The sequence below is a fragment of the Typha latifolia genome, chromosome 1, assembly GCF_019914945.1.
Source record: "Typha latifolia isolate L0001 chromosome 1, TyphaL0001v2, whole genome shotgun sequence".
Taxonomy (NCBI): Eukaryota; Viridiplantae; Streptophyta; class Magnoliopsida; order Poales; family Typhaceae; genus Typha; species Typha latifolia.
This window is the reverse complement of record NC_133086.1, coordinates 9,109,794-9,127,513: the sequence shown is the minus strand read 5'-3', so window position 1 is coordinate 9,127,513 and position 17,720 is coordinate 9,109,794. Positions and strand designations below refer to the sequence as shown.

The following is a 17,720-nucleotide window of genomic DNA, read 5'->3' as shown; positions in this document are numbered from 1 at the left end:
AAATGGGTTCTAAGATGTAGACTATGGAGAATGGGTTATGCTGGGGACTGACTGTTCTACCTTTTATCTCACACCAAAATGTAGCCAGAATTCAAATTCATAAAGAGAATGATTCTGATTAAACATAACAATCTCTCCGTGGAACTTACACAGGATAAAAGTTACAGCTGATATTGGATGCATTCTTTCCTATTACTCTTCAGAGGTAAAACAATTTGATGATGGAGGATACGAATGGAGCATGGAATTATGTCACTTCTTTGACTTTTTCGTCCTCTTTAAAACTGGATGTTTTCGTACTGCTTTTTTAGGCTGCCTTTCGGCAGTTTTCCCCTTCTTATGTACTGCACCCTGCATACATAATGTCATTCTTTGTTACCTGAGTATTAATATTTGGGCTAGACTGCTGAAATTTTGAAAAAGGTTTTAACACTTCTATAGCCATTTAATACACTTTGGCATTTCGCTTCAGAGCATACCGGCAATTTTTTAACTTTTCCACTGCCTTTCTTATTTGCCTGATCCACATTTTCATCCTTCTGGTCACTCACAGAGGATGGCTTGGGCACTTTATCTGCTTCCTCTTCTGAATCAAATGAAAATCCATTGAGTGTACCTATTGAATTGCAGCTACAGAAGTTAGGCAAACAATGATAACAATGGGTGTTATTAGTTGTTTTTCCAGATAGAAATTTAATCAAGACTTATAATGAGTATGTAAGCTGCATCAGAAAAATGAAGAAAGAAATGAAATTTAGGCTAGTCAATTGTCGTCTTAATTTTTCACCTGACAAATTGACCACCTCCAAGCATAAGTATTTCAGGACGTTCTTCTACAACTCAAGCATATGCAAATACTTCAAACTACTTCAACAGTTCAACCAACTATTAAAACAACAGTCTCCTCTTTCAAATGAGCAAGATTTGGCCTTAGGTTTAGCTATGAATCTTCCTACTTCCCACTGAAACATAAACATTAAGCTTGAAGAAACCTTCTAATGCAAATGTTTAAAGGGTAGAATGTTATGACCCAAATAGGTACCACAAGTCAACTAGGAATGAATTTTGATTATGGAGCTCATGAACGCCAAACAATACTTGAAAGTTGAAACAAATGCATATTAATGTAGAATTTTAATTTTTGATATTTTATTTACTTCTTTAGCACAAATATATGAGATTCCAACACATACCTCTCAACTCACTTACAGCCAAGTCTAGCACTGGTTAGTGATAGATTCTCCATTTAGCTCTAGAGAAGATCAGAAGACATTCAGCACTATGAGAGAACCTCCAAACATCCATAGAGAAAGGTATACATATGAAGGAGACTAATTCTCTGGACTTGGGTAATTACAGGCATTATTTCTCAAGTTCCAGAATGTATATGCTATTCGTTATTTGTACAAGAACAAATGATGGGCCAAATTCAGGGCTGAAATCAAGGTTCCAAGTGAAGTTTCAAATTTCAGTTTTGCCGGCACATTTAGAGTTCATCAGTTCTTTTATCATGTTTCAAGTGGAAAGGTCCAAAATTAACCAAAGGAATGTAGTATTTTGAAAACCTAGCGCCCGTTTGGTTTGAGTTCAAGGAGGGTCTCTGAACTGGTTCAAGAACTCCTAGCCTGATTCAGTAACCCTAACCAAATTCGCTCTCCAAAAAATTAAGACTAAAAAATAGGATCAACTAATCAAGTTCGGGACTTAGCCTCAAACCAATCAAGGCTCTAAGAAACAAAATTATCAAAATGTTCGGATATATCAAAGTTAGCAGATAATTTCATGGAAAGTAAAATTAGTTTTAAAAGTGAAACCTATAATGATGTGCACACAGTAGGACGATAAAGGGGAATTATTAAGAGCATTTCCTTAATCTGAATATAGAATCTGCCCGCTTTTGCGTCTAAAAACATCCAAATTCCAAAGCTATTCATTTCAACCTTTAGGAGCTTCAATCATATCTTGCGTACTTTCAAGTGGCAAATGTTGTACTTTCAATTTCTTTCAACAGTTCCCCCTATTTCTCCCTTCTTTAACCCCTTCAATAATTTCATCCCTAAAAGTACAAAAAAAAAACTTGAAAATTGGGGTTGTGTTCAATGGATGAAGATTTACTGATTGGTCCATTCTAATCCTAGGAGAAGTCCATCTTGTTATGATAGAAATGAAGAGTAAGAGATGAGCTGTAGCTAACATAATTAAGATATCAATAATCATTCCAAGCTTCCTGCAGTTGCATTAATTAAAGAATGATATGATATAAAGTACGAAAAATTTCCAGTCTCAAAAATACTTTCATGTACTTATATTTTGGCAGCTCTTGCATGCTACTGCCCCTGATTCTTCAGACGAAATATTTGGTTCCTTGTCTACATTTCTCATGAGGTTGGTTATTTTATCAAAGTAGTTGCCTGTTATGAGAATGGAAAGGAATATATAGAACTGGAACCAGTTTTAAGTGAACCCACCTTATAAGTTATTCCAAAATTCAAGTATCAACTAAAGATAGTATATCATAATATTAAACAAAACAGGACTCAATACTAACTTCAGGTGATCTTCCTTTTTCAATTACTTAAAACATTTCCAGTTTGACACGTCTCATAATATTTCCAGAATTCATGGATAAACAAATATGTTTACAAACAAATATGAGTCGGACATAAAATTTTATGTTAAATTGCATTAGCTACTGATTGCACCTTGGGATTGTGAAAGTTAATCCCAAGGTGGAGAGAAAGAAAAGAACTCTCACTTTATTTCACCTTAGGATAAAATCATGTGAATCTTGAGGTGCATTCACTTGCCAAAAAGGTGTTAAAACATTATTAGAACTATAAATTTCTAGCATTGATTTTCTAGTCTAACTATACACACACACACAGAGAAGGAGAAACAAAGTGGGGGTTAAGTGCCTTCCTTCTTAGTAATTGATTTGAACAATGGCAAAACTCATCTTTAAAATTGATTTGAACAATGGCTGGACTCATAATCTATGCAAACAAAGATGCATACAGGACTTTGGAGTTAGTAAACAGTAAAAATGTAAGTACCTAACAATATAATTCTCTCCTAAACCTATTCATAGATCAATAAATTCTTAAAAGGAAGAAAATTTATTCCATCATAGAATATTCAGCCTCCAAATTGTTCATGATAGAAGAAAGTAAAGGAGTAAAAAGCTCACCTTCAATCATTGTCTCAGCTTCAAATACATTAGACTGAGGCTCCAATTGTACAAAGTCATTCATAATAGCCTCAATCTGTGTAGTTACCATTCCAAATTAATATCTACATGGATCGTGTAAAACCATATGAATATATGTAGATAGAGCATATATAACTGCAAATTGTCGAAAAAAAATTGGAATAAGTAACTAAGACCCAAATAAGATTCATATCTTATTGTAAACTGGTAAACTAGTAAACTGCTAACTAGAGGATACTAGGCTATATCTTCAAAACAACAGGAGAATTCATGAACATAAGACTTCAAATGTTTCAAACTGGATTCAACATATCTTCCCTGCCAAAGATTTTATGTTTATCTAAGATCAAGTCCAATTCATAATCCACTGCACTAAAAGCTCTCTATAAGATCATGTCTTTGTTCAATCTGCATCTCTTTGATAATTACTTCTGTATAAAATCTTGTTGAAACTTCACCTCTCCATGCACTGTGTCCATTTTGCCATTCTCAATCTCTTGCACTCTTCATCTCAGCTGTAATCATTTTCTAGACACTGTTACCTAGCTGCATGACATTCAAAATGTAACCATGTTGCCAATAAAATTCTCTTCAACTTAAAGGAATAAGTTTTCAACTATAGAAAGTTCCAACTAGAAGTACATGTCATTTAACAATCTCACAACAGAGTCATAGTTCTTATACAACTTTTCCCTTTTTTTGTTGCCTAATGATACTAACTGGAATGCAGCACCCTGCATTATTAAAAATGAAGACCTAATTTATTAGAAGTTAAAAGAAAAGTTCAGAGTTTATTTAATCTCATCATCTTTTAATTAAAGATATGCTTCCTTACATGAAAAATGAAAAATATAAACTGCGCTGTCTTTAGCTCTAAAAGAATCACCTTTGTAGTATCCAATGAAGTAGGAACAAGATTAAATAACTGGACCTAGTCTTAAAACATAATTTGCTGCTTAAAACTCTATGGACCAATAGCGGAATGTAAACTCCTATTGTGAAGAAAATCACAACCATAAGCACCAAGTGATGACCCATTGATGCAAAACGTAGTGGAGGAAAATGAAATAGAGAAATAAGAAGGGAAGGAATGGGGTTTCACACCTCCACCCTAAGAAAAGGTTTCACACCAAAATCCTCTAGAGAACAAATCACATAAACTTTCATTAAGTGCCAAAGGAAATATAACGGGTCTATATATAGACCTACAATGGAATTAAGCAAAAAACACCCTACATAGGAAATAAACAAAAGACACCCTAAATAAATAAAAATCAGAACCAAATCCCTATAGGAGGGATCATCAACTGTCGGCGCCTCCTGCACTGGTACACACGCCATCGCGTCCTATCAGTGATGTCCGCATCATTCTCCCCGGGTGGGAGAGAAGTCGACTCCGTCGAGTGTGCTGCTCTCATACTGCTCTAAGGTATCAGGGTGATGCACCTCCAAATCGTGACGATCAAGCCACGTGTCATCAGATGTAGGTCGTCCTTTCCAACGTACTAGATACCGTTGGGATCCACCTTCTCTAGTTGAAATAATTTCATCATCTAAAATTTAATCAATTTCGTCTGCTGTGTTAGGTGGAATATTGGGAAGTGGAGGTAAAGAGGGTCTCTCATAAACAGGCTCATAGGTAGGCTCAGTATCTAGTGGGTTATTTGGAGTAAAATCTGGACCTTTATAAGCTACTAGATCCTCAATATTAAAAGTAGAACTGATGCCAAAATCACTAGGGAGATCTAGAACATAAGTATTATCATTAATTTTCTTGAGAATTTTAAAAGGTTCGGCACTTCGTGCATGCAACTTTTTGACAGTTCCGGGTGGAAACCGTTCCGGACGTATTCGGACCATCACAAAGTCTCCAACATTAAATTCTTTGAATCTCCTTCTTAGATCAGCTCGAATTTTATAATTAGTATTACTTTGAGCAATTCTGTTACTGATTTCTTTATGCAAGTCATGAATATGTAATGCAAATGCAGATGCAGACTCAGACAACCTATGATAATGGGACATAGGAATGAGATCTATAGGTTGTCTAAGTTTATAACCATATACTACCTCAGTTGGACTCAGACCTATGGATCTATTAACAGAATTATTGTATGCAAATTCAGCAGTTGGCAGTTTTTGATCCCAGTCTCTTAGATTCTCGCCGATAAGAGTTCTCAATAGGTTACCTAAGCTCCTATTGACTACTTTAGTTTGCCCATCAGTTTGTGGGTGGAAAGCAGTTGAATACTGAAGCTTAGTTCCCATCTTATGCCATAGAGTTTTCCAAAAATAACTAGTGAATTTTACATCCCTGTCTGATACAATAGTTTTTGGTAGCCCGTGCAACTTAACGATTTCGTCAAAATAGATTTTAGCAACTCGAGAGGCGTCAAAAGTTTGGGAACAGGGTATAAAGTGGGCCATCTTAGAAAATCGATCCACCACCACAAGAACGGAATCATGCTTTCGGGTAGTCTTTGGAAGTCCAAGCACGAAGTCCATACTAACATCTTGCCAAGGGCAATTAGGAACCGGTAAAGGCGTGTACAATCCTGTATTTTGCTTTCGCTGCTTAGCAAGTTGACATGCATGACATCGACTAACAAGTCTCATAACATCTCTTTAAGCTTGGCCAGAAAAATCGATGTTCCGTAGCTTCGATAGTTTTTGCATGCCCAAAATGTCTTGCTAAACCCCCAGCATGCAATTCCCAAATTAAAAATTCCCATAACGAGGTGCTAGGAATGCGTAACCTTCGGGACTTAAATAGATAGCCATCCTGCAAGATGAAACCATCTATTTCTTGAGTCTCTCCATTGCTTAATAAATTGTAAACTTCATGAAAATCCGGACATGATTCATATTCAGTTTTGATTTTATCAAATCCTATTACTTATGCGTTCATCCTTGAAAGAAGAATCATGCGACGACTCAGTGCATCAGCCGCTTTGTTGTCTACTCCGGACTTGTGTCGCAAGGTGTACGTATAGTCCTAGAGAAATTCGACCCACCTACCATGTCTAGCATTAAGCTTCTTCTTGGAATTAAGGTAGCGAAGAGATTCATAGTCAGAGAAGATTACGAATTCTTGAGGAAGCAAATAATGCCTCCAGTGCCGAAGAGATTGAACCACAGCATAAAATTCCTTATCGTAAGTGGTATATCGTTGTCTAGTTTCATTCAGCTTTTCACTAAAGTAGGCAATCGGATGGCCCTCTTGGCTTAGGATTCCTCCTATACCAACTCCAGAAGCGTCACAAGTGACCTCAAAAATTTTAGTAAAATCGGGGAGTCGCATGACAGGGGCTTCCACCATTTTCCTTTTGATTTCAGTGAAAGCTTTAGTAGCACTTGCTGACCACTTAAATTTACCTTTCTTGAGGCATTCTATTATTGGAGCCATAATGGTACTAAACCCTTTGATGAACAGACGATAGAAGGTAGGAGTCCATGAAAACTTCTCACGTCTCTTATGGTACGGGGTTCAGGCCACTCCTTAATAGCTTTGACCTTATCAGGGTCAGCAGACACTCATTCAGATGAGACAATAAAACCCAAGAAAACAACTTTGTTTGTCAGAAACGTACATTTCATAGGGTTTGCATACAGTTGCTCTCTTCTCAAGACAGCGCAGTCTTGACGAAGATGATCTATATGTTGCTCCCGAGATCGACTATAGATAAGGATGTCATCAAAGTATACGACTAAAAATTGTCCCATAAAAGGTCGTAATATTTGAGTCATCACTCTCATGAAAGTACTTGGAGCATTAGTCAAGCCAAAAGGCATAACTGTCCATTCATATAACCCATCTTTTGTTTTAAACGCAGTCTTCCATTCATCGCCAGGGCGTATACGAATTTGGTGATAGCCACTTTTTAAATCTATCTTTGAAAAGATCGTGGCCCCTGCCATCATGTCCAGCATGTCATCCAAACGAGGAATGGGGAAACGGTATTTTACCGTTATTCGATTAATAGCGCGGCTGTCGACGCACATACGCCATGTTCCATCTTTCTTTGGCGTTAACAATGCGGGAACTGCGCAAGGGCTTAGGCTTTCCTTTAGAAAGCCTTTTCTCAATAGCTCGTCAACTTGTCGTTTTAGTTCAGCGTGTTCAGTTGGGTTAAGTCTATAATGAGGCAAGTTAGGAAGAGATACACCCGGGACGAAATCGATAGCATGTTGAATATCTCTCATTGGTGGCAATTCATCCGGGAGATCCTCAGGAAAGACATCCGAGAATTCCTCAATCACAGCAGTGGCTTCAAAAGAAATCGATTCACTAGGCTCATTCAGAATTTCTCGAGCCGCAAGAATCAGAATAGGAGTTCCTTTACTCATCTCACGTTCAATGTCTCTCGTACTAATCAAGATGACTTTATTGTCGAAGTGGATGGGATCAGACTTCTTTTCCATCTTACCACCTCTAGGCTGCGATGGAAGAATCTTGATTTTCTTACCCTCATGTTCAAATATGCAGATATTTGAACGGCCATAAATATGCACATCATTATCAAATAGCCAAGGCCTTCCAAGGATAATTTGACCATGGATGTGCAAAAATGATGCAAAACGTAGTGGAGGAAAATGAAATAGAGAAATAAGAAGGGAAGGAATGGGGTTTCACACCTCCACCCTAAGAAAAGGTTTCACACCAAAATCCTCTAGAGAACAAATCACATAAACTTCCATTAAGTGCCAAAGGAAATATAACGGGTCTATATATAAACCTACAATGGAATTAAGCAAAAAACACCCTACATAGGAAATAAACAAAAGACACCCTAAATAAATAAAAATCAGAACCAAATCCCTATAGGAGGGATCATCAACTGTCGGCGCCTCCTGCGCTGGTACACACGCCATCGCGTCCTATCAGTGATGTCCGCATCACCCATTCATATTGTGTCAGCTTCTCCCAACATCTTTAAAAAAAGGTATAGAGATGAGATAACTCACTTTGATGACATTGTCGAGAGAAACAACCAGATAAAAAAATCAGCAGGCGAAAGAAGATGCAAAAACATGGGAACAGTGAAGATATAGCTAAATGATCATATTAAGAATTTAAGATTAAACAGAAGAAAAGATGTTGATATATAACAATACATTGTATCTCGTTAATTTGTATTTAGACTAATTGTTAAGAAAGCATCTTTTACTTCTTATTCTAAACACATACAGAAAACTAAAATGCTTTAGTGTAAGGCATATACTGACATACCTTTGCTTCTGATTGTCCAACATTAACCTGAACAAAAGAAGGGCAATGATCAGACAGCTTAAGATCAACGAATCAAGTAAAGAAATAAGCTACAACATGCATGTAATCTTGAGATTGGATGTGTATCATACAATGCAAAATGTCCTTGAAGGAACTATTGTTGTTTTATATACAGTTCCTGTAACAACAAGCACAAAAGAAAATGAAATATTAACAAAAGCATGGAAGTGCTACGAATCAACGAGACCAGCAAAAGAAATGAGAAAATCTAAAAAAATTAAAAATATTTGATAATTGCTAAGATGAAAGGAAATGAAAGGCACACATAAAGAACAACTTTGTGGTGACTTTGGATAATCTGACAGTATATTTATGAACTACCAAGAAGAGTACCAAAAGAAGAAAAAAAACTATGGGTATTAGAATCAATAGTGTGTAATCGTCATCCAAGCCTACTTCCAACAAAATAGTATCAGATAAAACAAGACCTTAATATGAGAAAGATCCAAAAGAATTGACAATTTTCCATGACCAGTTTCAACCTGTCATTGAGCCCTCTAGACAATGGTGTCAAGTTCTGAGCAAACAAAAAGACAACAAAGGAACTTGCTAGGGCTGGTGGGTTAGCAGAATTGATGTCAGATTGAGTAGTTGGGGCATGTTTGAACAAAGTTTTAGCACTTTGTTCATAAAGTACTTTTAACTTTTCAGGGAGAGTTGTGATTCTGATTCTGATTAATTTTCTGATTCTGATTAATTTAGTCATGCCTTCCTAAAATCATATGTACTGTTTTTTTAATCCAAAAACACTCATTTTGATTTTATGATAGGAATAGATTGCTGACACATGATTTGTTATTGTTACCCAATCAAGAAAATATGTGTACATCATTTCGCTGCAGCTTCTGAGAATACTTGTTTGGCTGTTTTAGTAACAGTGTAACCAAACAGTTCCTTAATAAAGGTTCTCTCAGTATCAGAACTAGGATCGGAATCAGCTGCATGAAAAATGATACATTATTGACCAGATCGGCCTATATTTCAAAAATTAATTTAAAATACATAAAAATCTATAAAAAAATTAAAAAAGATATAAAATATAAATTACTTAAATATAAAGATTAAAACTAGCTATTTTCTCAATCTCTCTCTTTTTCTCAATCTCCCAATCACTCTCTCTCCCCCCCCCCCTCTCACACATAAAAAATTCCTTTCTTTCCCACCCTCTACCATTCTCTCTCTCTCTCTCTCTCTCTCTCTCTCTCTCTCTCTCTCTCTCTCTCTCTCTCTCTCATTTTCTCTCTCCCTGTTTTGGTTCATTTTAGTTAAAACAGCCCGGTCCAGATCAAGTATCCCCCAATCCTGCCGATACACTATGGAAACTAGTCAATAAGGTAGGATCGAGATTGGCCGAAACTGGAAACCTTGCTCTTAATAATTATAGATATAAAGTATGGTCCAACGGCCAACTTAAAATTAGCTTAATATGTAGCAATTTGCATAGTTAATCCATGCATTGCCAGTAAACTTCTGTTGAACTGGCAGAAAAATCATGTATGAGCTTTTGTTTCTGAAATAAGGAACCATGGGATCTACCAGATTCTCATTGCCAATCAGGATAATCATATGAACCAAATGAAGCACTTGCCTTATGAGGTCAAATAGGTCAAACAATAGGATATCTGATTTGATCTAGTTAAATCAGGAAACTAGCCCACTGCTCTGCCACTCATTGAGTACTGTGAGGAAATTGCAGTAAACATCATACCAAACCTCCAACATGGCCTTTGAAATATAAACACATCCATTGTTAACAATATACATCAAAATACATAACAATATTCCCTCCAAAATTATTCGTTCCCCCAGGACTGAAAAGAAAATTCTCAACTTTGGCATAGTGCACAAGGAGTAAATCAATTCAAGCTAACAGTAAAAGAAAACAAGGACTTTGACAGAAGCTGGACAAAGTCTGTCAGCCTAATCAAATACATGGGCCAAATGAGCTAAATAGAAGAAACAACTTCATGTAAGAAAACCCACATAGTTTGAATTTCCATAACTATGACACCACTAAAGATTTGATCATCGGTCTTAAATGAAAAGATCTTGTCTTCATGCTAGTCTGAAAAGATAATAGTCAGAACCTCTCCAAAGTCCACACAGAACAGTAATCATTTAAACACCAACTTAAAAGAGGAGATTAACAAATAAGTTGACAAGTGTGACACAACTCCACATGCTAAAATTTGCGGCTGCATCATATATTTCAATAAATTTGGAAAAATTAAGTACTGTAGATATAACATAATAACAAGTACCTTTTAAGTCTAATAGCAATTCATTATTCCCTGCATGACCATTGGAAATAATGATTCTCCCAACAGCACCCATGTCTCCACTCAAGTCTATAGAGTCCCCATCACATTCAACAAGTGCCTAAATGTAAAGCAATTCTTGGAAGAGTGAAATTTCATGATTACTTACACAGCATGAGCAGTAGTGCATATAGAATATTAAAGAAGAAAATCTGATATAAATCAAATATAAAGAAATTACCACACAATTTTACCCCTAATTTGTGCAATAGATTTATCTCATCGTAACAGAAAAATATACTGTTCACAACAACAATAACATCAAATGATTGTGGAAATTAATCTCTTTCCAGTTAATGTGTTGTATACTTTGCAGCTTTAAGATGTCTTCAATACAATTAACAATATAATATATCCATGTCGCACAATTGACAATTGGACAATAGTTGTACAACTACTTTCAATATTTCACCAAAAATACATTCACTCTTTTATAGCATAATCTTGTTCATAAAAGGTGCATGCTTTCTGGGAGACACAAGCAACACACTTGCATATTATTCTTCTGATAATTAAATTATCTTCTTCTACAAGTAGGATTATAATAAAAAAAATTCTTGCACAAGTTGAATTCTACCTATATATCTGAAGCTAAAACCTTTATGCATGCTCCATTAACACATCAATGTAAAGGAATTAACATACAATTAGAACCTTACAAATAAAATAGGCCCTGAAATTATCTTGTAGTAAATAAAAATAGGGATATTTTCAAATAACACCATGCATTTTTATCATTTTCCATTTAACACCTCATCTTTGAAGGTTTTGTAACCTGATCCCTCCTTTCTTTTCTATAATTTTCATATGACACCTTGAGTAAATTAAAACTAAAAAATATCATATAGAAGGGTTTCAACCAAAGATTATTTTTTAGAATACTAGATAATTTCTAAAACACCCAAATTACCTTTTAGTGGGGTAGAGTGATTAGATCTGGGAAGAATTTTTTATTTTAGTGGGGCAAGGTGGGCTAGGGAAATGTGGTTAAAGAAAGTGGGTCAGGTTAGAAATTTTTCAAGGTTATTTTAATAACTTAGGCAGTAGAGTTAGATAAACCATAAATTAGGATTAATGGTAGTTAGTCAAAGTAATAGTAGAGTGTTATATGAAAATTACAAAAAAGAATGGATCTAGTTAGAAAATCCTCAAAGATGGGATATTAATCAGAAGATGATGAAAATGCAGGCTGTTATTTGAAATTTTTCCACAAAAATAATATATTAGTCGCTCCTTCAGGGAGAAATGTATATGCATAAACTATCTCAACGTTATTATCCAAGCATTTGTCCTCTAAGTGATATTACAAACAAGACTTAACTAGCCTTTGGTCTTCTTAAATGTATTATATTTATCTCAACATTCTCATTTCTAATACATAATCGTGTTCCCAAGAATTTGTCCCCAAGGAACTCCATTTTCGAGTAACATTTTAAGCCATGGAACACTGTTCATAGGCTTACTTTTTGGAAGAAGATTTCAGAGTTAAAAAGAAAACATTGCTGAAAAAATAGAGAAATCCCTCTCTCCACTATATTCATCCTAATTGAATTCCTTCCATGTAAGTGTGTAATAGATTTGGTAGTCATTAGGGGGGGGGTGTAACCGAGTCGAGCTTGGAGTTGCTCAGGCTGGGCTTGAAATTAATTTTGAGCCAAAACCATCTGTTTAGGCTTGGCTCACTTGATCTCAAACTAAGCTCGAGCCGAATAAACTCGAGCCTGAGCCAAGCTTGAGCTAGAAATGAGCCAAGAAAAGAGGAGGAAGAGAGGAAGAGAGGAAAGAGGAAGGAGATGAGAGAGGTTAGCGCCGGCCTATTCGCTCTCATCAATGTCGTCCTATTACAGAACGAGGGAGAAGAGAGGTGGGAGAATGAGGAGAGATGAGAGGGTAAGAAACTGAGAGAGGGAAGGAGAAAGAGGAGTTGCTGGGGGAATAGTGACATGGATAAGAGGAAGGTTGCGGTGGTCGTCAGCATCGAGAAGAAGACCGGCGCCAATGCTGCAATGGTGGGGTTGTATTTTGGGATTTGGGTTGAAGAAGAGTAGAAATGAGATGGGGAAGGAGAATAGGACAGGTTTGTCATAAGGAGAAAGAAAAGGACAAATAAACTAAGAAAAAAAATGTGAGTTAGAATAATTGATTAAATGAAATGGAATGAGAGAGATGTGATAGGTCATAGGGAAAAGAAGAAAGTATTAGCATACAATAAGTAACAAAATTTGAGTGGTTGGCAAAATGATAGATGAGAGAGAAGAAGATGGGATAAAAATAAATAAATAAATAAGGGCAAAGTATTAAAATAAAGCTGACTGAAATGATCACATGACAAGCTACCAGATCCACTCGCTCTCGTCGTAGCCGGAGTAGTTCTTCTTCTCTTATTAGGAGCAGGAGTCGGTGGTGTAGGTGTAGGTGTAGGAGCTCTTTAGTGGGCTTGTTAGTTTAGTAGGAGTAGGAGTAGGAACAAGAACAAGGCAAGCAATCTCAGGCAGCTATTAAATTAAAATCCAACTACTATAATTTTTATATAGTATAAATTTATATAATATATATATATAATTTTGAGCTTTTGGAGTTGAGCTTGAGCGAGCCAGCTTGTGCTCAGGCTCAGCTCAAATTTATTTCGATCCAACAATTTTGTTTAGGCTCGGCTCATTTATACACGAGTTGATCCATAGCTAACCTGAGCCCAAGCCGAGCTTGAGCTGCTCGCATATTTTGATAGCCCTAGTAGTGATATCTAAATGAAGTTTGTGTGTATGAAGCTAAAGAAGCTACTTTCAAAGTCTTTATTTTCCATTCCCCCGAAGTGGGCATGATGAGGCTCTACGAGATCTTGCATCTTGCCTAGTACCCACAAATCCTATGCTTATGCTATGTTTGCCACCAGTTATTGCGCCAAGTAAACTTTTGTGACTTATGTTCTACTACTAATGTTTGTTATGCCACTATTTTATGCTGCAACTAGAACCGCTATGGTGGTATTGTCGCCTGCCCCTATCGCTGGTGTTGGTGTTGGGACTTGATCATGAACACTAAGTGTCAATCTGGATTAGTTATTAAGCACTAGCACATCGACTTCTCAATCCAAAATTCCTTTCCCCCACCTTTCCTTCCATTAAGGCTTTTAAGGGAAAAGATTTAGTATAACCCTAAAGTCCCAACCAAGAAAAGATATAGAGTATCCCATTTCCACATTCAATTCGGAAGCTAAAAAGTGGAAAAATTTAGAATATTCTATATGGTACAAATTTAATTAAATCTTAATATGGATTAGTGTAGACATAGATTACATGATTGGCCCAATCCCACTTCTTTATGCGAAAGAGAAAAGAAAAGAGCTCTTGTAGTGGTAGTTGAATTTGAAAATTATCATATCACAAAAATATGCATACTCAATTTTGATCAAAAGTCAGTCTTAGCAATCAGTAATCATAGTTAATCATTTTCATTTGTAGATACTCTAATTAAAAGGAAAAACTCCAGTTTAGATAATTATTATTTTACTTCCTAAGTAGGCCAAACAAGATATCACCACTACTGATAACAATAAATAGGAGAAGCTAGTACCTTTGAATGATGAACTTTGTCAGGAAAGACCAAGGGCAACCGTTGAGAAACCTGAAATAAACAAGAAGATTCAATTCTTTAAAAAGTAGCACATAAAACAAATACTAAAACCATGAGAATTCGTAATAAATGATGGAGAAAGTAAGAGATTGTTCCAGATTGTTGATCATCCAAAGTGTTATGGCTCATTTGATAACAGTATAAGGAAATTTTGGGATTGAGATAAAATGAGGACTTATTCTGGGATATCCACGGATAAAAGAGTTTTTATCCCAATTTATTTTTTGGCATTTGGTTAGAAAAATTAGGATAAGTGTAGAATAAAAATATGAGATAAAATGGTGTTTGATTGTGATTTTTGAGATAAGGGGTAAAAATAATCAAATTGATCTTATTGCTCTTTTCCTAGTTTAATGTAAATAGATATGTATTATTTCTTTTTTATAGAAAGATAAGAAATATGTTTAAAATTAAATAGAAATTATAACTTTATTTTATAATAATTATATTATCATATCATGATTATTTTTAGAATAAAAAATAATTTAATTTTATTAATCATAACTTATGTAATAATGTAATATAGTTATCACAAATTCACATCCCATATCATAGCATGTTCACTACAAACATATTCTAATATATTATATTATAATCACATTATAATTCAGTAATATATTCTGATATATTACAGTCATTACGAATGTACATTACAATTCGGTAATTTGGCTTTTAGAGAGGGTCAAATTAGTAATTTGGCCTTTTGGGAGAAAAAGGTGGGATCTTCCACCAGGCTGATGAGACACACTACATTCGGAAATAATTAAATATAAAGAGCATCAGATGTCAATAGGCTCTGAATTTATAAAGAAATTTGCTTAAAATGAATAGCATATCCAGCATACAGAAGGCCCAGCAGGTTTATCTTCTCTATCTTGCTCATCAGGTCCTTCCTCTTGTGCTTCCAAGGTATCTATATTAGACCATGTAAAAAAAAATGTTAGCAGACATACAGTCATGTAACAACAAAGATGAAGACAGGAGCTGCAGTCAATTATACTATATTCAGCTCAAGGATATTGTTGAGATGATGTAGCTACAGAAATTTGCGATAACTAAAGAATCCTGTATTTCCAATAAAGGAAGGTGCTTTGATTCAATGAACTTTACCTTCTGCCACAACTTGGCAAGTTTCAGTTTTGGCAGTCTTTGGCTTCTTAGATTTAATTGTTGGGCTATCTTCTCCGCTATCTATAAGAACGGAGTTGTTCTCCTGATATTTATCAAGTCCTTCCTGAGGGGTAAGAGCAGACCTTGAAGGACTATTTTCAGGGGAAGAATCAGAACCGGAAGATAATGTAACAACATCCCTACTTGGAGCCTGTAGAAGAGAATAGACCGATGTAAGCAGAACGAGGTTAGAATTCCTCAACGATAATCCTAGAGTTAAATATTATGCCATCTTAAAACTTCGTTGGGACTCTAGCTATTGGTTGCAAACTACAACATCTTTTGAAGCATAAAGAGAAGAATAATGGATCAGTAGCATGCTTATTTTGTTCACAATTGGAGAATAAGCCAAGAAACTCTCAGAGAATGAGCAAATATATTTCTCAATAGCATGAGAAGGAACAAGTGATCAACGAGAATCAATCACATGTACACAAAATTTAAATGGTTTCCAAGTCAGATTCCAGACTTTGCAAAAGATCATTAGATTAACTTCCTGGAAATGAAAGGTTGATTTAATGCCCAATCAACGATTTTACGAACAACAGCCTTGAAAGATATGAACTCTTAATATGAAAAAAAAAATTTGAATGTCAATAAGAGAAGATTCCCATAAACGCGTGGTGTGGTGTCCAAACTATCATATGAATATATCCAAATTGGAGAGAAACAGAAGAAGGGCCCAACCAAAATGCTTTCTAGGAGTTCAGAAAGGATTTCTGCAGACCTCACAAAAGCTGAAGGAAGCTATAGAAACAGACAAATTCTAAGAGTTTTAAATATGTACAGACAATATAACCAGTAAAACTTAGATGACAGTAATCGAAGTTGGCAAATAGAGAAATCTTTTAGTACCAGAGATCCAAAACATGGAGCACCCCAGTCTAAAGTGGCAAACCCAGTACAAGAATCCATGATTCTAAATGAAAAGGTAAATCTAATTAGTTAAATATCAAAAACACAGAACTCTTGAAAAGGGGAAAAGAAATCCAGAAGCACGAAGAAGAAGGAATCAATGTGAACGATTAGAAGTATGAATAAGATCCCAGAATAAACCTCGAATGCTCGCAGCCAATCAGGAGATTCTTCGCGGGAGTTGCTCATGGCTCCCTAGTTCTTGATCGAATAAGGGGAAAAATAGGGAGGAAAGGGTTTTGCCGCTCTCGTTTGGATTTAGGGATTCAAGACGGATCAATTGATTTCGATACCCGGATCCGCATCACAGGCGCTGGTAAAAACGGGTCGGCTTATATCTCAAATCCGAGTCGTTTCTCTATCCACGTTTTGCCGTGATTTTTTTGGGGGTTGATTGCATTTTACCCCCCAACGTTTTTTTTTTCTTCCAGAAGTCTTTAGACAGATGTTTTATTAAGCTCAAAGTAATAGTTATAGCTTGATACACAAATATAAAAGGAAGGTAAGATAAAATCTTAAAATAAGCCCCGGTCTTAGCTGAAAGACAGGCTGACCAACATAAAACTCAGAATATCAACTTGTAATAATAAAAGTACTCATGCAAATAAAATTTTCGGAAGGAATAGGACATCAACCCTAGAACAAGTCTCCCTCTTGGCTATCAGATGCCGCCTTACAAATAAGAACAATTGTAAGAGACTTGGGCTTATAGCACTTCTCAACAAAAGGTCGACGTCCTATGGCTCATCCCGTCCAAAATAGACCCAACACGCATAGAGACTGACCAACTCAACGACACTAGTGAAACAAGCCACCAATTCATGTTGGGGCATTGAATTGAGAACCCCAAGTTAGCATCTCCACAACAGCTAGCTATAGCAGTAGATGGACCACTACTAGGCGGAGGGGCAATCGATAAGCAGCCATGATTGCTTCTCTGCTAGGTAGCAGTTGCAACACTATGGACCTGACAAGGGGTGGGCGGGCGGCTAAGGAGGGCAGCAATGTATCGGAGAGGCCAATGATCACCATGGCATTAGGGTCGGAGGCGGTGGTAAAGAGCAAGGTAGAAGGAGGTAGAGCTAGAATGAGTGAACATGGGCCCAACCGTTGCAAGAGATGATGACTAGAGAGGGGCGGGCGAGTTGGAGGCTGTGCCACTAAGAGAAAGGAGAAGGATTCTGAC

General features: G+C 36.2%; 1 protein-coding gene across 2 annotated transcripts; it reads right to left on the bottom strand.

Annotated features, from left to right (window-relative positions):
* Nucleotides 1–81: 81 nt before the first annotated feature.
* On the bottom strand, nt 82–16,822 carry LOC140788751 (uncharacterized). Of its 2 annotated transcripts, XM_073138175.1 has the most exons (11): nt 16,676–16,745; nt 16,475–16,538; nt 15,560–15,770; nt 15,295–15,362; nt 14,390–14,440; nt 10,760–10,877; nt 8,570–8,616; nt 8,439–8,465; nt 3,188–3,263; nt 480–616; nt 82–351 (listed from the first exon to the last, which is right to left on the bottom strand). In XM_073138175.1, exons 2-11 carry the CDS (start codon nt 16,532–16,534, stop codon nt 253–255), a joined length of 894 nt encoding a protein of 297 aa, XP_072994276.1. In that variant the 5' UTR covers nt 16,535–16,538; nt 16,676–16,745; the 3' UTR covers nt 82–252. The 2 variants fall into 2 exon arrangements, with proteins under 2 accessions (XP_072994276.1, XP_072994285.1); XM_073138184.1 differs by lacking the exon at nt 16,475–16,538 and having other exon boundaries at nt 16,676–16,822.
* Nucleotides 16,823–17,720: the final 898 nt, after the last annotated feature.

What these genes read in the sequence shown, in the direction of transcription:
- LOC140788751 (XM_073138175.1), bottom strand. Translation starts at nt 16,534, where the DNA reads ATGGATTCTTGTACTGGGTTTGCCACTTTAGACTGGGGTGCTCCATGT. An exon ending in ATTGCTATTAGACTTAAAAG is followed by an intron (nt 8,617 to 10,759) that starts GTACTTGTTATT and finishes TTGTTGTTACAG; the next exon opens with GAACTGTATATAAAACAACA. An exon ending in TTGGACAATCAGAAGCAAAG is followed by an intron (nt 3,264 to 8,438) that starts GTATGTCAGTAT and finishes GTAACTACACAG; the next exon opens with ATTGAGGCTATTATGAATGA.